Source organism: Lactuca virosa, chromosome 6, assembly GCF_052849685.1.
Source record: "Lactuca virosa cultivar CGN04683 chromosome 6, Lactuca_virosa_CGN04683_v6, whole genome shotgun sequence".
Lineage (NCBI taxonomy): Eukaryota > Viridiplantae > Streptophyta > Magnoliopsida > Asterales > Asteraceae > Lactuca > Lactuca virosa.
In genome coordinates, this window is record NC_136431.1 from 15,906,680 (window position 1) to 15,929,966 (window position 23,287).

General features: G+C 42.4%; 1 protein-coding gene across 1 annotated transcript; it reads left to right on the forward strand.

Annotated features, from left to right (window-relative positions):
* The first annotated feature begins 2,887 nt into the window (after positions 1-2,887).
* LOC145121159 (expansin-A7-like) lies at positions 2,888-4,302 on the forward strand. The gene is made up of 3 exons (XM_079056945.1): positions 2,888-3,176; positions 3,394-3,703; positions 3,809-4,302. The coding sequence occupies exons 1-3, from the start codon at positions 2,960-2,962 to the stop codon at positions 4,119-4,121; spliced, it is 840 nt and encodes a 279-aa protein (XP_078913071.1). The 5' UTR covers positions 2,888-2,959; the 3' UTR covers positions 4,122-4,302.
* The last annotated feature ends 18,985 nt before the right edge of the window (positions 4,303-23,287 follow it).

Sequence of the window (23,287 nt, forward strand, 5' to 3'; positions counted from 1 at the left end):
TTAGATAAAATTGAAGTCTGATAGGCAGTGGAATGTGTGACTTCCGCCTCATTTCCTGATCCTTGTTTGGTTGTGGGCTTAGGGCAGATTCACCCATTCAACTGTCTATTCGATCTTGGTATTATACAACTCGTGTGTACTAAGTGATCATAGGAGGGTAGTATCATCACATCGAGTTTTCAGGGTAATTACATGTTCAGATAGAGTTACTGATAAACAAAATTGGGTATCATTAAGCTAAGTATGGTAATTATACTTGTGCTTTTCGGTCTTGGAGCGTTTAAGACTACAAATCGGTTTTATAGAAAATATAGGATTTTCTATGGTTTACATCGTTATTTTGAAAGATAAACAGTTTTCGATAGAACTTTCTGAAAACAATAACATTTATCACCGAAAACAATGTTTCACAATAGAGTTAGTGAAACTAGAAACTTATTTACAAAAGGTTTAATATACAAAAAGGACCTTTAATGGTTAATTCTATAATTCATTAGTTTATACATTCGAATTATATATAAATAATATCCGATAGGCAGTGGAATGTGTGACTTCCGCCTCATTTCCTGTTCCTTGTTTGGTTGTGGGCTTAGGGCAGATTCACACATTCAACTGTCCGTTCGATATTAGGTTATATATAGTTAGTATAAACTAAGTGATTATAGAAGGAACTATTACGGTTACCATTTTACCAAAGATTCATTAATGTTAATTATGTAATTACTTGATGAATACATTAGGATTATATATATAATAAAGATCAGGTAGACAGTGGAATGTGTGACTTCCGCCTCATTTCATGTTCCTTGTTTAGTTGTGGGCTTAGGGCAGATTCACACATTCAACTGTCTAATCGATCTGTATTATATATAATTAGTATTCACTAAATGATTACAGAAGGATTAACTACAGTCATTTTACTTATAAAGAAAATATTGGATTTTTCTGAAGGAAACTCATTCATCGTTTTAAAAAGGATCATAACTATTAATTCTGTGATTACTTGGTGAATACATTAGAGTTATATATAATAAAGATCCGGTAGACAGTAGAATGTATGACTTCCGCCTCATTTCCTGTTCCTTGTTTGGTTGTGGGCTTAGGGCAGATTCACACATTCAACTGTCTAATCGATCTGTATTATATATAATTTGTATTCACTTAATGATCATAGAAGGAACGGGTATTGTCACATTCTTATAAAGAAAATATAGGATTTTATTAAGGAACGTTTTCATTCAATATAAAGGATCATTAAACTTAATGTTAAAAGTACTTAGTGCATACGTCAGGGTTATATACATGAGGATCCGACAGACAGCGAGATGTGTGGATTCCGCCTCATTTCATGTTCCTTGTTTGGTTGTGGGCTTGGGGCAGAACCACACAGTCGACTGCCTGTTCGATCTGAATGTATATGACTTGTATTCACTAAGTACTCATAGAAGGAACAATTATGAGTCATTATACTTATCAATTATCAGCAGAAAATAAAGGATTTTCTGGAGGAACTGGCGAACTTTTCAAAAGAATAAAGAATATACTTTCTATAACAAAAATACTTATGAACTCACCAACTTTAATGTTGACACTTTTTCAAACCACTTGTATTCTCAGGATCGTTAGTAGACAGGTACTCTCTCTCTCAGGCGTTGTGAAGATGGAGCTTACGTCATATCTTTTGCTATAGTTTTATTGTAAACTATGAAATATTTTGAACAAAATGTAAACTTTATATTATCAATACGATGGTTGTTGTTACTTTGATTACTATGATGCATGTGTTGTGATACTTAACATGAAGTCATCCACCCCCGAACGTTTCCGTCGTTCCCGTTTGGGGGTGTGACACTAAAGGGTATTCAGGGATACAGAAATGGTAGTAAAGGGTTTGCTCAGTTTTGTACCCTAGTTCTCGAACCATGTCATCAAGCTCATGAAATGAAAATAAATCAGTGTCAACATCATCTACATATGCTACAGTACCATCAATGTATTTCCTTCCAGGTCCTTTGGTGAAGATATCATTGTAGTGTACCTTCAACGTGAAATAGTTGTCATATCCTTCTGCAAAAAAAAAAAAAAAAAAAAAAAAAAAAAAAAGGTAAAGTCGATGATTTCTCTAGGTGAACACAATCAATGAAAAAAAAACAAGTTTTTTTTGTAGTATCGTACCGTATCTTTTTCCCAAGTCCTGTACGGTTGTGAATTTTTCTCAAAAACACCATATTGACAGCACCATTGCGATTCCTTCTACTTAAACCCTAAATCCCAATTTCTGTTCTTGCTTCTAAGATGGAAATAGTGCGATGATTACAACTGTAACTGGATATGTTCTTGGGAGAGGGACGGGTTGTGGAGTTGACGTGCAAACAATAGGTAATCATTTCATATTAAAGAGTGAAGGTTACAAATGAAATGACAAAATTGTCCTTGCAATATAATATTGATAAATGAGTTAACGGCTAAATGGTAACGGAGTGAGCCGGAAGAACTAAACATTAAAAGTTTTGAACCCACAGGGACCATCCGTAAATTTTTTTAAAATTAAGGACCAAACTTTAAATTTCGTGAAACCATAGGGACCATTTTTGAAGTTTTGTCTATATAATTACTTAAACTAATGGATTTATGTATGATGGCTGATATAGCTTGTTGACCCGTAATTACTCAAAACAATCTCAATAACATTATATTATGAAAAAGTCAGTTGACGATAATCTTAATAACATAAAACCTGCCAGCACGTTGTCAACTTATTTTACAAAGCTTCAAACCCCCAAGTTAGTGGCTACATGTTACAAAGAAAACGTAAACAAATCGTTTATTCGTGAGGGTCACAAAGTCGGTCTTTCTAATAACCTGACACCCTATAAATCCCTCTCGATATCGAATCCGAAATTCATCAACACCTGTACACATTGCTTTTGGATCAGCCCGAGTCAAGAAACAGAACACAATGGCTCCGGTTCATCCACTATGGGGATTATGTGTCTTTGTTGCGAGCATCATGATAATCTTATCCACTTTGGATTCTGTAACCGCAGCTACATATACTTCACGAGTTCCACGTACTACACGAGTTCCGCGTACTGCACCAGTTGTTTATACACCGAGCCCTTGGACCCTCGCCCACGCTACGTTTTATGGGGACGAGTCTGCCGCTTCAACCATGGGTACGAGTTGCCTACGCATGTATTTTGGTCAAAGATAAATGCACCTACAAGGGCCCATTGATTACGTGTCTGTCAAACGTTTTGGCAAAGAAAGATGCAATTGGAGGCCCATGATTTATCTTTTATCTAAACATATTTTTTTTGTCTAAATCCAAAAGTTTTTACAATTTGAAGGTGCAAATATTGATTGTTTTTTTTTTGTTGAAATTTTGTATAGGGGGTGCTTGTGGATATGGAAACATTGTGACCAACGGGTACGGAACTGATACAGCAGCATTGAGCTCTACAATCTTTACAGATGGATATGCATGTGGGCAGTGTTATCAGATTAAGTGTGTCGAATCTCCATGGTGTTCCAAAGGTGTTGCTACGATCACAGCAACAAACCTCTGCCCCCCCAACTGGTCCAAAGACTCTAACGCTGGTGGATGGTGTAACCCCCCAAGAACTCATTTCGACATGGCTAAGCCCGCTTTCATGAAGATCGCACAATGGAAGGCAGGCATTGTCCCTGTCCAATACCGCAGGTATGTATTCCACAAATCATCAATACATTGCATGTTGATACCTTCTACAGATACAAGTGACCTTTTTTCACAATGAAGGTCTTAATTTGTTTGTTGTTCTTGTAGGGTACCATGTACTCGGACAGGGGGTATCAGGTTCTCCTTCCAAGGAAATGGTTACTGGCTGTTGACCTATGTGATGAACGTTGGTGGTGCTGGTGATATTGGCCAAATGTGGGTTAAAGGGACCAAGACTGCATGGATCAGCATGAGCCACAACTGGGGAGCCTCATACCAAGCATTTGCCACTCTTAAAGGTCAAGCTCTCTCTTTCAAGATCACCTCCTACACAACCAAACAGACCATTATGTGTAACAATGTTGCCCCGGCTAACTGGAACTTAGGTTTGACGTACCAGGCAAGCGTCAATTTTCATTAATGTAAACTGTTACAGGTTTCAAACACCTCGTCTAACATGTGTTGGTTTTTGAGAGTTGCTACCTTATATATTCGAAATGAAGGATTATTGGTTTGGTTCGGATAAGTTATCGACTTTATTCATTGCAACATTCGTGGTTTTGTACAATGTTTGATAGCAACCTGTTTTATATTTTTACTCATGATAGTATTTAATTTGTGTTTTTTTTAATTTAACTAATTTAGGGAATATGTAACTTCATTTAAAAAAAAAAAAAAAAAAAGCTAACACGGCCATATCCGTCGTTAATTGATCACACCGAAACAGGTTAGCCACATAAAAATAACAAAACCATCTATATAACTATATGTGTTTTATGATAGTTTTAAACCAAACAAAAGCGATGGAATTAACTCATGTTTCAATATCAACCACAACAATAAACATTCAAACATTAATCTAAAGCAAATCCAATACAAATGTAATAATTTTCATCCGTATGAAATAACTTTAGTAACTCTAAATGCTATGTGTTTTATGATATTTTATTATTTTATCTATATGTATAGAAGAAGTTTGGGTTGACCTAAACGTCAAACATCTAAAGTGAAACTTAGTAATCTCTTTTATTCATTTAACCTTAAAAATCCATATGAATACACAACTCACATTCATTTAAGAATGGTTAACTCTAATGATAGTTTTAAACCAAACAAAAGCGATGGAATTAACCAAAAACTAATGAAATGTTCTAGTAGTTTAGGTGTTGTTTGTTTTTCTGAAGTCAAAATGTATGTAGTCTGCGGACCACATCTGCAAGCCTCTGCAGCAGAAGAGGTGGACCAAACGTCTACAGTCTGCAATAAGAAGATTGTTTGTTTTTTAACGTCTGCAGACTGCGGAAATAAATTAAATTTTAAATAAAATGATTTTACAAACTTAAAATGATTTTTCAACACCAAAATTTTAATAATAATAGTCTTATTACATTGAAAATAAAATTCATGCAACTAAATTAGTCATACAATAAAAAAAAATTAGTTTTACAATAACAATTTCATTTAAAACAATTCTATTTATATTGTGCATTAACTGATCAGCAATTTCATCCCGTAACTGAATCATATATTCACGGTCTGCTGCAGTACCATGTGTTGGAATCCCGTCTTCATCATCATCAACGGCCACATTGTTATTTCGAAACGAGACATTGGGTTCATCGTATCGTGCGAAATACTCATCACTCACTCCTTCTCTCCTTATAAAATTATGAAGCGTGAAACATGTCATGGCAATGTTTCTTTGTGTCACAAACGGGAATGGTGTCATCCTCTTCAATATAGGGAAGCGTGCTTTCAAAACACCAAAAGCACGCTCAATGACATTTCGAAGTTTTGCATGTCCATGGTTAAATTTTTCCTTATTGGTCAATGCACGTCTTTGACTAAAATCTCCAAGCCAATACCTCACATTACGATAAGGGGCCATAAATCCTCGAGTGTGTGCATACGCGGCATCACAAAGATATTACTTGTCTGTAAAAAAATGCAAAAACCTAATCACTTTTCAAACTAAGATAAAAGTATTTAAAAAACCAAAAACTTACCGGGTGGTGGAAACGGGAATGATGCTTGTGGATCGGTTATTACTTCTGATAATATTCTAGAGTCATGCGCTACCCCTTCCCACTCGGCAACAACAAATGTAAAAATCATATTGAAGTCACAAATTGCCAATACGTTTTGGTAGCAATCTCCTTTTCCCCTACTTCTATATAAGTCTTGTTTCTTAGCAGGGACAACAACATGTATCAAAGTGTCATCAAGTGCACCAACCGCCCCTTTGAAAACTCGTCATAGCCTCCTATTATGTCTTGGAATGTTTGGATTTGGATTAAAAGAAGTTGGTACTATAACGTCTTGTGTGAAAAGCATCATTTTTTCCAACACTTCATAAAAAAATTTATGAATTGTTTGCGTCGAGTGTTGAAATCTTCGTTTGATAATCACGTAACGTTGATTATGACCGATCATCATCAAAAACATAGCCATCTTTTCCTCAACCGATACATGTTTGCTGTCCTTTAATGAGTAATTTGCTCTAAAATGAGCACATGGTCGTACAAAAGAGTCACGGGACATGCGTAGTACTTCAACACATTGTAAATGATTACGATGTAACAACTCCAATGTGTATTCATGTCCCGTCATTTCCGAATCATTATCTCGTAATCGTTTCACACCCTTCTTCCAAAAATAACGGATTTACAGGTACATAAGAATTACGAGACGTAACTTTTGATCGTGATCCATTATGAACCTAAAATCAACGAAGTAGAACTTTAAAAAACATTACATTAATCATATTTCAAGTAGCAAAAAAAACATTACATAAACCATATTTCAAGTAGCAAAAAAACATTACATAAACCATATTTGAAGTAGCAAATAAACATTACATTAATCATATTTCAAGTACCAAAAAAACATTAGATAAACCATATTCCAAGTAGCAAAATAACAAAAAATAGTTCCAACAAAGGCAAAAAGACCTAACAAAATAGTTCCAACAAAGGCAAAAAGACATAACAAAATAGTTCCAACAAAGGCAAAAAGACCTAACAAATAGTTTCAACACTAGAAAAATCATCGGACAATCTTTCCATCCTTCAAAACACCAAAACTTGTACCCGTCATCTCAATCCATCCTCGTAATATCTCGGGAACATCGGGCAAATGCATCCACATCTCTCTCATGTTCATGGTCCCTCCAAAAATATGATATGCAACAAAGCGTAAAGGATCTGTAGGGCCTAACTGAAGCACCTCTAACTTCTCTAAACATTGAGGGATTGTATACCCTTTAGTCAAACTTTGTAGAGCTTTTTTCATTTCTAATGCTAAATCGTCAGCAGTAATAGAAGTTCCATCAGGTGAAGAAGCAGACGGTGAGGCACTAGGAGCTATAAGAGTTGAGGGTTTAGCCCTTTTGTTGGGGTTACCAGATGGTGAAGCAGTATATGGTGAAGCAGCAGAAGGTGAAGTTGCATAAGGTGAAACAGTAGAAGGTGGTGGCTCATGGTGGGAAGTGTCATCACCATCATCATCTATTGCATGAAAAGGGGTGGTGGTAATCTGAAGTGGTGGAACACGACAAGTCAGTAGCCCGACTCGTCGAGTAGAAGCGGATTTTGCACGCGTTTTAAGTTGGCAACTCGACGAGTCCATATTCCCGGACTCGGCAAGTCTGCCAGTCTGGATGAAACCCTAATTTCAAGGGTTTGCACCCTATTTAAACATCTTATGTGCCCCAAGACCAGCCTCCCTCACCCACAAAGAGTCCCATATGAAACCCTAGCCGTTCTTAAGCATTTTTGGAGCATTTTCTCACTTGTGAAGGTTTTAGTGCATCTTGGGGATTTGGGAAAGAAGAGAGAAGAAAAGTATTCAAGGGGAGCAAGTAGATCCAGACTTTTGGTTGCATTTCAGTCCCCTTTGAGGTATCAAGCTCGAATCTTTGCTTATTATCAATTTGATCTCTTGAGAAGTTTGCTCTTGTTGATTTTGAGCCCTTTCTAGACCTTAAGGTCGAATTAAGAGTTAATATGATGAATGGACTTCAGATCTAAGCTTTCCAGAGCCTCTTAAGCTCAAGGTTGCCACCTTTATTGAGCCAAGTTTCAATTCCAAGCTTAGATCTCTTCCTTTAGCTTATTTTGGGTATTTGGGCTTCATATTAGCATGCATGCACGTAAAGTTAGAAACTTTACGTGAAAAAACAGCCCTAGGGGCCCAGATCTATGAATGGAATGCACTGGATTCGAGCAGAATCGACTGTTTAGTAATGACATGCATGGGACTCGGCGAGTCGTTCTTCAGACTCGACGAGTCGAATCGCGAGTCCCCAATTTTCCCCATTTGAGAGTTTAAGGTGGAGTCAGTGAGTAGGTAATGGACTCGGTGAGTTAAGGCTCAGATCTAGTAGTGGAGGGACTCGACGAGTTGTTCATACAACTCGACGAGTCAAGGACTGATCTCATTCATAGGATGAAGGAGGACTCGACGAGTTGTTCATACAACTCGGCGAGTCAGATGAAGATGAACTAGATGTTAGTATCGAAGAGGAACTCGTCGATCCTTTGCCAAACTCGACGAGTAGAAGCGGGTAGAGGATTAGAAATGATGATAGGGACTCGGCGAGTTGGCGGTCCAACTCGGCGAGTCCAGTCAACTGAAAGTTGACTTTGACCAGGATGTTGACTTTGACTAGGGGTAAATAGTCATTTTACCCTGAGAGTAGTTATCAGTATCTGATTTAGTGTTTATGGGATTTGTAGCCGGGGAGTTCCGGAGCAGCAGTCAGACAGTTTCAGATTTAGCATCTCAGCAGCCAGCATTACGAGGTGAGTTTCCTTCCAGTAGGAACGGGTCTACGGCCACAATGCTGGCCCGAGTAGTTAGCAGTAGTTCCGGACTTCGGTCTGATGCAGTAGTTCAGTGTGCTTGATGTCTTTGTGATTCAAGTATGTCTTTGTGTTATGTGTTCCGGACTTCGGTCCGATGCAGTATGCAGTATATGTGTTTATGCTAGTAGTTATGATTATGTTATGCTATGTTCAGTCAGTTCCGGACTTCGGTCTGATGCAGAGGGCATGGCCCTGGTTAGTTCCGGACTTCGGTCCAATGCAGTTTCCGGACTTCGGTCCGATGCAGAGGGCAAGGCCCTGGTTAGTTCCGGACTTCGGTCCGATGCAGTTTCCGGACTTCGGTCCGATGCAGAGGGCAAGGCCCTGGTTAGTTCCGGACTTCAGTCCGATGCAGTTTCCGGACTTTGGTCTGATGCAGTGGGCAAGGCCCAGTAGTTGCTTTATATGTTATTGTATGGTATGTGGTAGTTTGGGGGAGCTCACTAAGCTTTGTGCTTACAATTTCAGTTTTTGGTTTCAGGTACTTCCGCTAGTAAGGGGAAGAGCTCGGGATGATGGCATGGCACACACCACAGCTTCAGTTAGTCCTGAGAGTTTTATTCGGATATTTTGATATGTTTTGACATCAGTTGATTTGATAAATTTATTATGACATATTTGAGACGCATGATCCATGGATTTATCTTTTAATATATGATATGATGGTTTAGTAGAGTTTTCAAACGAAATTTTTGGGTTGTATTTTTGGGATGTTTCAAGTTGGTATCAGAGCCTTGGTTTGAGGGATTCGGGCGCACTCCCAAGTGTGTCTGAACTCAAACTAAGGAAGTGGTATAAAGTTTTCAAAAGAAAGAGTTTTAGAAAAGAAAAAAGAATTTTTTTTTAGAAAAGAACTTTGAAAAGAGAAAAAGGGTGTGGTGCATGCAATCAGCCGAGCTCAAGTAAGTACTCCCAAATTATCCATACAAGTTTATGCTATGTTATGATTATCAGTTTTGTTAGAACAGCATGCTAGATTAGGACTAAGGATCTAGGAAGGATACCTTATGTGCCTGTTATATGTGTTTCAGCTCTATGAAAACTGCATGCTAGTACAGAATTGTCAGTATGATAGCCAGAGTAGTATATGCTTGATTATGAGTACTCGATGCTCGAATGCTGCTTGCTTTGTGCTTTTAGGAGTCTTAGTTATCTTTCACTAACTAGAAAATGAATATGTTACGTTACATATGGTGAGGACTAAATAATTTCAGAAGGTTAGATCTAGCTCTATTGCGCAGCTCTTGTTTGAGTCCAACCGTTGTAGGGTAGGATCTCTCATTCGAAGAATTATCAAGTCTTAGTGATATGTAATAGTATTCACGAGCTAGTTAGGGGGAGGTAGCCGGGACTTCTTGTGCAGCTGATAGCTGAGAGTGGAATGGTGATTACCCTAGGGCAAGCCTAGGATGAGAGTAGCAGAGATCAGTAGCAGTAGAAGGGACTTGGTGGAGTCAAGACAGTTCTTGAGGAAAGTACGGATAGATGTGGAAGGTAGTATGGGCCCGTACTACTGAAAGCAGAGGATCCGTACTCGAATCAAGGAAGGCTAAGATGAGGCCAGGAAACTTGTAGTAGTAGCGATCCCTCGAGATATATCTGTATTCCTGACATTGTCATTATGTGTTTTCAGAATGGTGGTTTTACGCCCTAGACTAGCAGTCGGCAGTTCAGGTGCCGGTGAGGGATCGGGATCAGGCTCGGGGGCCGAGCATTTGGATGAGCAAACTAGGGAGTTTCTCTCCTCAGAGGTTACTTGCATCATACTCGAGAAGACTCCTGTGATCTTCGGTTCGATCAAGGAGGGTATTCTGGAGCTGATGGACGAGAAGTTGAGCACATTCCGTGTTGAGGTGGCGGCCATGATGGGGTCGCGCACCCTCACCTTCAGGGAGTTCAGAGCATGTGGAGCTCCTAATTACCATGGGGCACGGGATCCCATTGCGAGTACTAGCTGGTTGGCGGATGTCGCCAATGCATTCTGCACCAGCAGATGTCCCGAGGGGGACAAGGTCAGACTAGCATCCTGCCTCCTGAAGAACAGGGCACGAGATTGGTGGGAGGAGATCGAGCATGTTATCGGAAATGACGCAGCTCTTGATGCGATGACCTGGGCTGATTTTTCTACCAGGTTCAGATCCGAGTTTGCACCGGTTATTGAGGTGCAGCAGTTAGCTAGGGAGTTTCAGGATCTCACCCAGACTACAGAGACAGTTGCGGAGATTACCGCCAAGTTCAGGGAGAGGGCTCTTCTCGTTCCTCAGTACGCAGCTGATGAGGAAATGAGGAAGGCCCGTTATCATGAGATGTTGCAGAGTGATATCCGCCAGTTTGTGAGCCGGTCCAGCTGTAAAACGCTGGATGATATGATTGCGAGGGCTCGTGAGAGGGAGATAGATCTGGAGATTGAGAGGAAGAGGAAGCCAGAGGTGGCTTCTGGTACAGGGAGTTCGGGCCAAAAGCCCAAGGTATCGGATCACAGATCTAGAGGACATCAGAGCCACAGTCGGTGTGGCAAGTGTGGGAGATTGCACGATGGGGCGTGCAAGGCAGGGAGTCCCGGTTGATACAAGTGCGGTCGGACCGGACATATGAGCAGAGATTGTACAGCTACTACTACCACCACCACAGCATCTGATCTGATTTGCTTCCATTGCAATCAGAGGGGACATAAAAAGTCCCAGTGTCCGAGTTTGGCAGCAGCAGGGAAGGTGGCGGCACCTGCCCCTGCTACTTTGAGGATTACAGACAGCCGTTAGGGCCGGGGTGAGGCGCAAGTGGCGAAGAGTAGAGCTTTTCAGATGACAGCAGAGGAGGCGCGAGCGACTCCTGATGTGGTGACGGGTATGTATTTTCCTCTTATTTCTTGATTGATATTGATTGTTTCTCATGGTTATAGGTTTTCGTATAGGGTCGTTCTTAGTGAACGGCATTTCAGCTGCAGTACTGTTTGAGTCGGGGGATACCCGATCATTTGTTTCACTTGCGCTTAGCAAGAGGTTTAGCAGAGCTCCCGGGGAGTTGGATTGCCCACTTGAGGTTGAGATAGCTGATGACAGGACCGTCAGGCTCGCGATAGTACATAGGGCGTGTTCGCTGCAGTTATTTGATGAGCAGTTTTCAGTGGACTTGGTTCCCATTCCCCTGCGAGGGAATAAGGTTATAGTGGGTATGGATTAGCTGAGCCCCAATGGGGCAGTGATTGATTGTGAACTGTAGTTAGTGAGGGTTCGCACTCCTAGTGGGGGAGAGTTAGTGATTCAGGGCGAGAGGCCACAGTGCGGACCGATTCTTTGTTCAGCAGCGAGAGCGAGGCGCTACGTTCAGCAGTGTTGCGCAGGGTACATCGCCTATGTTATAGATTCCCGGGAGAAGGGTAAGGCGACAGTTGATGATGTACCAGTAGTGCGAGAATATCCGGACGTATTTCCGGAGGACTTGCCTGGAATACCTCCGGAAAGACAGGTCGAGTTTCGGATTGACCTGGTTCCGGGTGCGGCTCCGATAGCCAAGGCACCATATCGGCTGGCTCCTCCAGAGATGCAGGAGTTGTCTACGCAGCTGCAGGAGCTGCTTGACAAGGGTTTCATCAGGCCGAGTAGTTCACCATGGGGAGCCCCGATCCTGTTCGTGAGGAAGAAGGATGGGTCACACCGTATGTGCATAGATTACCGGGAGTTGAACAAGGTAACGGTTAAGAACCGTTACCCACTCCCGAGGATAGACGACTTGTTTGACCAGCTTCAGGGAGCATCTTGGTTCTCCAAGATTGATCTACGGTCCGGATATCACCAGATGCGGGTCAGGGATGAGGATGTGCAGAAGACCGCTTTTAGGACCCGCTATGGTCATTATGAGTTTGTGGTGATGTCGTTCGGACTCACCAACGCTCCAGCCGCGTTCATGGATCTCATGAACCGACCGATGTTGGATCGGTCTGTGATAGTGTTCATTGATGACATCTTGGTTTATTCCAAGACTCAGGAGCAGCATGAGGAGCACCTGAGAGAGGTGCTAGAGACGCTGAGGAGGGAGAGACTGTTCGCAAACTTCTCTAAGTGCGAGTTCTGGTTGCGCGAGGTGCAGTTCCTTGGACACCTCGTCAACCAGAATGGTATACTAGTAGATCCGGCCAAGATAGAGGTCGTGATGCAGTGGGAGGTCCCGAGGTCTCCAACTGAGATTCGGAGTTTCTTAGGACTGGCAGGGTACTACAGGAGATTCATCCAGGATTTCTCCAAGATAGCAGTTCCGCTCACCCGACTGACCAAGAAGTCGGTGGTGTTTCGCTGGGGGCCTGAGCAGCAGACAGCATTTTGTTGGGTTTTGAGCCTTCTAACACTCCTATGGTGTACATGCAACCCTATAAACCTTGGATCTATGTTTTCTCTATTATACATGCAAATATTAACTATTCCAAGGTTTCATCCTAACTAGCATATTATGAAGCACCTATACTACAAAGTTCTAGTTAGATGACATACCTTTTGATGTAGCTTGATGTCTTCAAGCTTTAAGAGCTTAGCCCCAATAGTGTGGAAGCCTCAAATGGAATCACAAATCACCAAAACACCTTGGAAGAACTTAAGAGAATATGTATGCACACTAAAATCGGCCCACTCTTATTTTCACACACTTGTGACAATTTTGTGAGCCAAGGACCCCTTTATATATTATGGAGGATTAGGGTTACATCCATGTAAACCCTAATACCCATGACCTTTCATTTACATAGGATCCATGGGTTAAAAGCTCCATGGACCATCCATGAAAGCTTAGCCCAACCTAAATGAACTTGGCCCATTCCATATATATAATAGTCCATATTTAATTAGTTCTTTTTGATCACTTAATTAATTCTAAATTAATTCTTGATCAATACTAATTAAATAATATGATTCCATATTAATATATTAGAACTTATAATATATTAATATAAATCATAAATATACTATTCTCAAAAGACTATCCATATAAATTGTGACGGTGAAGTGCAACCCAAATGGACCATGCCGGGTCGGGTCAAGTACATACCAAATATAGTTATGGACTTAGACATTAATCCAACAGTCTCCCACTTGGATAAGTCTAAAACTATTATTGAGTATGACTTCAAAACCTAACTGGCAATCATAGCTCTTAAAGTCGCTGTCGAACTCTGACCTTGTCAATGACTTGTCCATTAGATAAGGGATCATATATTCCTCCATTCTAGATATCATATGGACTGAGACATGGATTATAATCATTCTCTCTGTCCATTTGTTGTTTCCCGATTTTTGATTTATGATGACTGACTGATTGAACAAATCAAATCAGCCCTGGCTTGGCCAAGCACTCACATGTGTCATCGCTAAATCATCGAGGGGCCCACATATATCGCTTTTATCCCGAAGGTAAAAGGAATGGATAAACTTCGACTCATATGGCTTGTTCTACTACTTGTTGAATCATACACAAAGGCACGTTTTATAACATCGAGTTACCAATGCGTTTTCGTGCAATCAGTGTAGAACCAACTCATAGTAACAACTCATATCTCTAGGTTTTAAGAATATAAGATATTATCGTCTCATGATCACTCGTGATAAAATCCATGAAGTGATTCAAATGAGCGTGGGTTGAATCCAATACTCAGAACTTATGAGCACTCATGAGTGTTGTAGCACCACTTTGTCCACCAACTTGGACCTCTACAAACCAACCCATGACAGTCTTGATTCATATCTACTTCCAACATATGACCGACTGTGGATGGTTTGAATAACTTAATCATTCAGGAAGAGCGACTTAGTTATTTTGGAAGTCAAAACATGCAAAGTGAAACACAAGAATAAATGAATCAAATATGGTATCAAACCCTATGAATATAAATAAACACTTTTATTTATCACCATACTGATTACTCATTATTCATTGTTTCGGTTTTATCAACTTTATACTTGAATTAAAAACACTAGTTGTCCCATGCTCCAAGCATGTACACTATGTTTTTCTTAAACAATAGCTTTGCCATACACCAACTATGCACTCTATGTTTGTCTATGATACTTACTTTGTGAAATAAACCAATTGAACATAATTTCAATGATTCTAATTTCACACTCCCAAATCCTTATCGAAAAATGTGAGAATTTCAAATTCCTATCATTTATCGAAATCTGTTTAGATTTTAAACTTATATGCACTGACCCTCCTATAATGAATATGTACAAAGTCACAAAGACTTGTCAACAGTCATTATAAGGTATTCCAATGGAGATCAACTCCATGGAAACTAAGTCTCATATTCAAAGTACATTGCTTTGGACATGCTTCTTGCATTAAGTTTTCTAATCTTACACAGATAACTTCCACCTATGGAGACAACTCCATATTCTCATTTTGACTATCACTTCTGAATAAGAGATGCCTCTTTTCAGAATATGTCAATATGGTCCTTCCAAAATTAGCATTATACTTCCAACTGTCCCTGAGCAACCAATCTTTGGTAAACCTCATATTGTCCTCGACAACTGCTTAATCATTTTAGTCATATCCAATTCTAGACCTTTTCCCTTCTTAATGCCTCTGGGCATTTGGAAAAATTTAGAAATGACAAATATTATAGCACATGCAATCGATCCTGTACCCAAAGCAAATGGTACACGATTCATGATGTCTCACATAAAGACATGATTCTAGACCAGTCTTTTGCTACAATATTTTTATTTGCCATGTTTTCAAAATTTGACTATGAAGAGGGATGCCGTAATCATAATCGAATTTTGAGAACGCAATATATAGAATTTCCTTAAGTTGAACCAATCCAACATGAAATTCATATATATATTCTTGACTAAAGATGATTAAGGTCTCAATCTAAGCCTTTAGAACTGAAATGAAGTATATCCTCTCCCTTAATTATAGCAAAACAACTTTTTCAATCCCTGCAGCCTCACGAATTAAAACTTTTGTTTTCTATAATTAACATTGCTAACTTGCAACACTAACAATAATTATCATGTTCCCACTTACATGATGATTATTAGCATAACACTTATGCTCCCACTAGCTTTGACATGTACTCAGAAATCAGCTGGACTTCTAGAAATCAATACTTTATTGAATTTCTTACCAAAGTTCAGATTTCTAATACGAGATGCTTTGATAAAACTTTATCAAAATCATACACCTTTCCTTAGATAGCATGCATGTGTGTCTAAACAATTTCAGAACTATGAAAAGGGATGTCGTAATCATAGTCTCAATTGTTTAGACCTTTTGCCATCTGCTTCAAATCTACTTGGTGGAAGTGTTTCCTCACCATCATTTTCATGAATCGGAGAGAAACCTTATGACCCTTAGATTTTATGGTGTATGTGTTCTTATCCATGTGAATCGTCAAAACCATAGTCACAAGACAAGGATAATGACAAATCCAAACTCATATGGACTGAACTTATGCAATCTTAACTTCTTGCCACCTGGCAGTACAGAGCATGCCATTGCTTCCAAGTTGTTATGCAACCAATTGAGAACTTTCAGAACTCCTATGCAAAGCCAAATTTAACTGGAATGGGCACAGAATATGTCAACACGATAGGTTATAAACCTCAAGTCGTGTGCTAGTGAAGAACCTCAGGTTTTATTCTTGATTAGTTCTTGAAATTCTTTTTAGGATCTTTAAGACTCCCACTATCCTCTTGACATATAAGACTATCTTGCCAAATATTCAAGAGATAGTGCGGATTCTTTATCAAGACAAACACTTCACACAATTGGCCTTAGTTGGTCTTTGTTTTATCCAAAACATCACAACTTACCAATTTTAAATGTACAAGAGTAGGACACTTTTACTCTTACATTTGACAAGTGTTTTAAACCTTTCTTTAAGATATGTCACTCAAGTTACAATCTTGGAGTATGACTCTAAGAATTGTTTTGGAACGAAGTATGACTCATCTTCCTGATCTAACCATTTCAACAATTCATGACTCCTCTTCTTAGTCATAAGAATGCACTAAGATGACCTTTAGAGGACTAATTGTGATATGATTTCTAAATCATTAAGATGATCACAAACATGATACTAAAGTACTCTCCCATCTTTTCAGATTTGAGAAACTTTTATCTTTCTGCCTAATTTGATTCTTCCCATTCGTTCGGCCATACATTGAGACTTTTCCAATGTTTCAGAATTATACTTAAACTTGTAAGTATAACCATATTTACTAAACTTTAGTAAATCAAATAGTCTTAACGAGCTTTGTGGTGGACATGACCAGTGCACAAGAATGTGTACTCGATCCCTTTAGTCCTTCACTTGACTCACACATCCATGTGAACAAGTAATTAGTCTTGATTTTCCAATGCTTGAAGGTTCTCATTCATCATACTATTCAACTTGCATGATTCCAAGTTTCGGTCCAATTGAAACTTGGGTGATGAGGATGTAACGCCCCGTTCCTGGTACGTATTTAAATTGATTAAATGTTTCTTTTTGTAAGAGCTACTCGGCGAGTTGTAGCCCTAACTCGCCGAGTAGATGTCGAATTGGACGCAGGCTTTAAGTGATCTACTCGGCGAGTCCACGCCTGGACTCGGCGAGTAGGCCAGTCAGGAGGAAACGTTCATCCTTAGGGTTTGCACCCTATTTAAACGTCCTTATAGCCCCATCTCAGCCTCCATCACCCTCAGAGCATTCCTTATCTAAACCCTAGTCTCCATTGGTGAGTTTGAGTGATTGTTGCCTTGTGAAGGGACTTTTGGTGCACATTGGAGCAAGTGGAAGAAGGAAGGGGTTGAAGAGCTCAAGGAAGGGGACTTAGATCCATAACACATTCATTTGTGGTCACCCATTCTGGTAATAAAGTTTCCATCTTGATTATTGATCTATTAGATCTTGTTTGTCCCTAAATTGTTGCTTTTAAGCCCTAAAACCCCAAATCCTTGGTAGAGAAACCTTATGGTTGGGCTATACTTCAGATCTGGACCCTCATTACCTTCTAGAGTTGTAAAGTCTCAGTTATGTTCGTGATTGAGGTCCCTATTGAGCTTAGAACCCCATTAAGAGCTTAGTTTTGACATTTGGAGCCCTTAAAGCTATGCATGCATGTAAAGTTTGCAACTTTACGTGATAAGCATGCCCTAGAAGCCTAGATCTGTGGTTTGGAGCCGCTGCATGGCTCAAACCAGGTCTGTATGGAAAAAGGACTGAATGAACTCGGCGAGTAGAACGCTGGACTCGGCGAGTCCTATGAACATAGCCGTGAACTCGGCGAGTTGGTTGAGCAACTCAGCGAGTTCGTTGAAGATTGCCTTGAACTCGGCGAGTTGTTAGAAGACTCAGCGAGTTGGCTAGGGTTTCTTCCAAATCTTGGCCATGTATGAACTCGACGAGCCAATCAAGGATTTCACGACTTCTCGAGTTCAGGAAGGACTCGACGAGTCGGTGATCTGCACTCGACGAGTCGAGTCAACATAGACTGTTGACTTTGACTGTGGACTTTGACTTGGACCAAGAGTTGACCAGTTGACTTCTGATGGTTTCTGGTAATTGGGAGATTTATGAAAAAGGTTTGTATGGTACCTATAGGTGGTGGAGTTCGTGTTGGACCCAGGAGTTGAGCCTTCTTATTTCCGACGACAGTTGCGAGGTGAGTTATCCTCACTATACTAAGGGGTCTAAGGCACCAAGGTCGGCCCATTGGATATGATATCCTAGTAGTTGTATTATGTTGAGTATGAGTTAGTTATGCATGCTAGTTTGATACGCTAGAGGGTAGGTCTGTAGGACTACCTGTGATACTGATTGATTGTCTGTATGTGCATTATCTGTTACATGTTGATATGTTATGTGGGATGGGTTGAGGTTGTACTGCTCCGTGCGGTAGCCAACAAACCCTAGAGTATTCCAGATATGAGCTGAGGGCCCGATAGGCATTCCAGACTCATACTGAGGACTTGGGAGCATTCCAGATACGAGCTGAGGGCCCGGTAGGCATTCCAGACTCGTACTGAGGGCTCGGTGGCATTCCAGATACGAGCTGAGGGCCCGGTAGGCATTCCAGACTCGTACTGAGGGCTCGGTGGCATTCCAGATACGAGCTGAGGGCCCGGTAGGCATTCCAGACTCGTACTGAGGGCTCGGTGGCATTCCAGATACGAGCTGAGGGCCCGGTAGGCATTCCAGACTCACACTGTGGGCCCAGGGGTATTCCAGTCTGTAAAGCTGTGGACCCGTTATGTGCTGTTCTGCTCAGTTTGTTATGATATGTCATGGTGTGACATGGTTATGTGGACTGTATGTGTATCGGTATTTTGGGGGTAACTCACTAAGCTTTCGGGCTTACAGTTTCAGTTTATTGTTTCAGGTACATCAGGGGATCGCGGCAAGGCGAAGGCATGATCGTACAGCTCCACCTATTATGTTATGTTTCTGGGAAAACTCTGATATAAATGTATTTTGAAAACAAAGTTGTAATGTTTTGATAAATTCGACATGTTTTGAAAGTTTAAATTTGGCTTGAATTTTTGGGTGTTACAAGTTGGTATCAGAGCCTTGGTTTGAGTGAATTGGAGGAACACTCGTGTGACTCCAGTCTCAAATCAAGGAAAGGATTTTTAAAATGATTTTTCAAAAAGGTTTTCAAAATAAATTAAGGAGGATGCATGGCGTACGATCAGCCGGAGCCAGTAAGTAGACCCCAAAATACCATACAAGTTATTTGATTATACGATATGATAGAACAGCATGTTAGTGCTAGGCTAGGGATCTTCAGGAATTGCATGATAGAATTGCATGAATACATGATGCCTGCTAGCCTAGGGTTTCCTTTATGTGAGATTGACATCATTACTGTAGTTGTCTAATGTATGCATCCCAGTTGTACATAATTAAGATCTTATAGCCTGAGAATGTTTGATTTGGCCTTATGTTCTGTTCTTGTTTGATTGGGGGCTTGGGGTAGGATTGGATATTCTAAAGTCTATAGGGTCCAGCGTTATGCATGGCTAGCATACATTAGTGATGCAGGGTTGGTGGAAGTTTCATGGATAGGAGGGATTGAGTGTGACCGAGAGGTCAGTTATAAGATATTTAGCATTCCTCTAGGAGTGAGGATTGAGCGCTCGCCATGTTGTGCATATTGTTAGGGTGTTGTGGTGATACTTGAGGCAAATATGGGTAGGTGTGGAAGGTAGTAGGGGCCCATGCTACTGAAAGCACAGGACCTATACGCGTGTCAAGTAAGTCGCAATCCCTAGGGTTAGTAGGGAGTTGGCTCCCAGTGATTTATATGAATTATCTGATAACTGGTGATATGTTTCAGAATGGTGATGACGAGGCGCTTCGTGGCTGGATCCGGTTCGGGATCAGGATCAGGGGACAGAGGCCAGGAGGGGCCGACAGCACCTGAGCCAGTGGCGCAGATGGGTACAGAGGAGTTGGATGCCAGGATTCGAGAGATCCTGCATGATGAGGTTGCTGCTGCATTCCGGGCTCAGTTACCGGAGATGTTCGGGTCGATCAAGACCGCCATGGTGGAGTATTTTGATGAGCGTTATGCAGCCCTTGCAGAGACAGCCGCCGCAGCAGCTACATCAGCTGTATCAGCGACGGGAGGAAGAGATGGTAGAGGTTTTCAGTACAGGGACTTCGATAACACGTAGCCCCCTACTTTTGATGGGACGCAGGATCCCATCAAGGCTATGAGGTGGATTTCAGATGTGGAGGGGTGTTTCTTCACCTGCTCGTGTCCTGCTGACCAGAAGGTCTGGTGTGCTCTGAACCTGCTTAGGTCTGGGGCCAAGGACTGGTGGAGACTTGCGACTGGGTCGTACTCTGATGATCAAAGAGCTGCTGTTACTTGGGAGCAGTTCAGGGATATGTTCCGCGCCCGTTACATTCCACGGGTTGAGCGGGAGCGATTGGCACAGGAGTTTTTGAGTTTGAGACAGGATGGGGAGTCGGTGACGGAGATCACCCGGATGTTCACTGAGAGGGCGATGTTTTGCCCGGAGTTTGCTTCAGAGCAGGCCCAGATGACCCGTTATCTGAGCATGCTCAAGACGGATATCCGTCAGTTTGTGTCTACCCAGCGATGTGATACTCTTCTAGAGTTGCAGGAGGCCGCCAGACGGCATGAGTTGGAGATTGAGCAGCAGTTGAGAGAATAGCGGCAGGCCCCGGCACATTCTCAGCCGGCGCCGAAGCGGTCTAAGACCGTTGATACTAGGACTGGGGGTTAGCAGAGCCGCACATGTGGGAAGTGTGGCAAGGGTCATTCTGGTGTGTGTCGAGCTGGTAGTGGATGCCACAAGTGTGGCAAGGAGGGGCATTACGCGAAAGACTGTCACCAGGCCGCTCCAGTTCAGAGTATGAGGTTATGTTACCATTGTGATCAGGTTGGCCATTTGAAGGCCAACTGCCCGTTACTCGCCGCCAAACCGGCGCAGGCTCCAGCGCCGGCTACTTTGAGGATCACGGATGGGAGACCAGTCAGGGCAGAGCCTCCAAAGGCTCAGGGTCGTGCCTTCCAGCTTACAGCGGAGGAGGCCAGAGCAGCACCAGATGTGGTTGCTGGTACGTTTTTAGTGAACTCCTTGCCTGCTTTGGTCTTATTTGACTCGGGGGCGAGTCGGTCCTTCGTATCTCAGACATTTAGTAGGGAGTTCAGTGCGCCAGTGGGCGAGTTAGAGTGTCCGTTGCGAGTGTCTATCGCCAACGAACACGGGGTTTCTGCTTCTTCAGTTTATCGAGGGTGTGACTTGGAGATTTTCGGGGTGTCATTTCCGATAGATTTGATTCCGATTCCCATGGGGGAAGTATGCGTGATTGTAGGCATGGATTGGCTCAGTCGATTCGGTGCCATGATCGACTGTGAGGGGCAGCGAGTAGTGGTTCGAACCCCAAGTGGGGGAGAACTGATTGTATATGGCGAGGGCACAAGAGTGGGATCAGGGTTTTGTTCAGCTGCCAGGGCACGACAGTACATTCAGCACGGGTGTGCAGGTTATCTAGCGTATGTGGTAGATACGCGAGCCAGGGATCAGATTTCGGTTTCCGACGTACCGGTGGTCAGGGAGTTCGCAGACGTATTCCCGGAGGAGTTACCAGGGATACCTCCAGAGAGGCAGGTCGAGTTCAGGATCGACCTGGTGCCAGGTGCGACCCCTATTGCTAAGGCGCCGTACCGATTGGCACCGCCAGAGATGCAGGAGCTGTCATCGCAGCTGCAGGAACTGCTGGGCAAGCAGTTCATTCGACCTAGCAGTTCTCCATGGGGAGCACCGATACTTTTCGTCCGGAAGAAGGACGGTTCGCACCGGATGTGTATCGATTACCGGGAGTTGAATAAGTTGACGGTGAAGAACCGTTATCCACTCCCGAGGATAGACGATCTCTTCGACCAGTTACAGGGTGCATCTTGGTTTTCCAAGATAGACTTGAGGTCTGGGTATCATCAGGTCAGGGTCAGAGAGGAGGACGTGGAGAAGACCACGTTCCGAACTCGTTATGGACATTACGAGTTCGTGGTGATGCCGTTTGGGCTCACCAACGCGCCAGCGGTGTTCATGGACCTGATGAATCGGGTCTGTAGACCGATGCTTGATCGCTCGGTCATAGTGTTTATAGATGATATCTTGGTGTATTCCAAGACCCGAGAGCAGCATGAGGAACATCTGCGAGAGCTGTTGGGAGTTCTAAGACGGGAACGGCTGTACGCCAAGTTCTCGAAGTGTGAGTTTTGGTTACGGGAGGTCCAGTTCCTCGGACATCTCGTTAACCAGGAGGGGATTTTGGTCGATCCGGCCAAAATCGAGGCGGTTATGCAGTGGGAGGTTCCGAAATCTCCCTCAGATATTAGGAGCTTTCTCGGGTTGGCAGGGTACTACCGGAGGTTCATACGGGACTTCTCCAAGATTGTAGTGCCCCTCACTCGTTTGACAAGGAAGGGAGTGGATTTCCGATGGGGTCCCGAGCAGCAGAGGGCGTTTGAGACCCTCCGTCAGCATTTATGCGAGGCTCCAGTATTGACACTCCCGGAGGGAGTCGAGGATTTTGTGGTGTTCTGTGATGCATCCATCACAGGTTTAAGGGCGGTCCTCATGCAGAGAGGACGAGTGATAGCCTACGCATCGCGGCAGCTGAAGCCGCATGAGACGAGATACCCTACGCATGACTTGGAACTGGGGGCGGTGGTGTTCGCCCTCAAGATATGGAGACACTACCTCTATGGGGTCCGTTGTACCATTTACACGGATCACAAGAGCTTGAGACATATCATGGATCAGCCGAACCTGAACATGAGGCAACGCAGGTGGCTGGACGTAGTCAAGGACTACGATTGTGAGATCCTTTACCATCATGGTAAAGCGAATGTAGTGGCGGACGCTTTGAGCCGCAAGTCAGCGGGGTCTTCCACCCCAGCGGTATGTATGAGGATAGCGGTGGATTCTCCGCTGGTGAGTTTGATCAGAGATGCCCAGGTTGAGGGCATCCGCCCGGAAAATTGGAAGCTGGAGAGGATCAAGGGCGAGAACACCCGGTTTGTGCAGGATAGTCGGGGACTATTAACCCGATGCGGTCGGGTTTGGGTTCCAATGACGGGTGGGGTTAGGCAGACGGTTATGGAGGAGGCTCATAAGTCTCATTTCTCTATTCACCCGGGGGCTACCAAGATGTATCGGGATTTGAGTTTGAGCTATTGGTGGTCGTGCATGAAGCGGGAAATCGCTT

Coding starts and splice junctions, on each gene's coding strand:
- LOC145121159 (XM_079056945.1), top strand. CDS start 2,960: ATGGCTCCGGTTCATCCACTATGGGGATTATGTGTCTTTGTTGCGAGC. Junction 3,177..3,393: donor GTCTGCCGCTTCAACCATGG/GTACGAGTTGCC, acceptor AATTTTGTATAG/GGGGTGCTTGTGGATATGGA. Junction 3,704..3,808: donor GTCCCTGTCCAATACCGCAG/GTATGTATTCCA, acceptor TTGTTCTTGTAG/GGTACCATGTACTCGGACAG.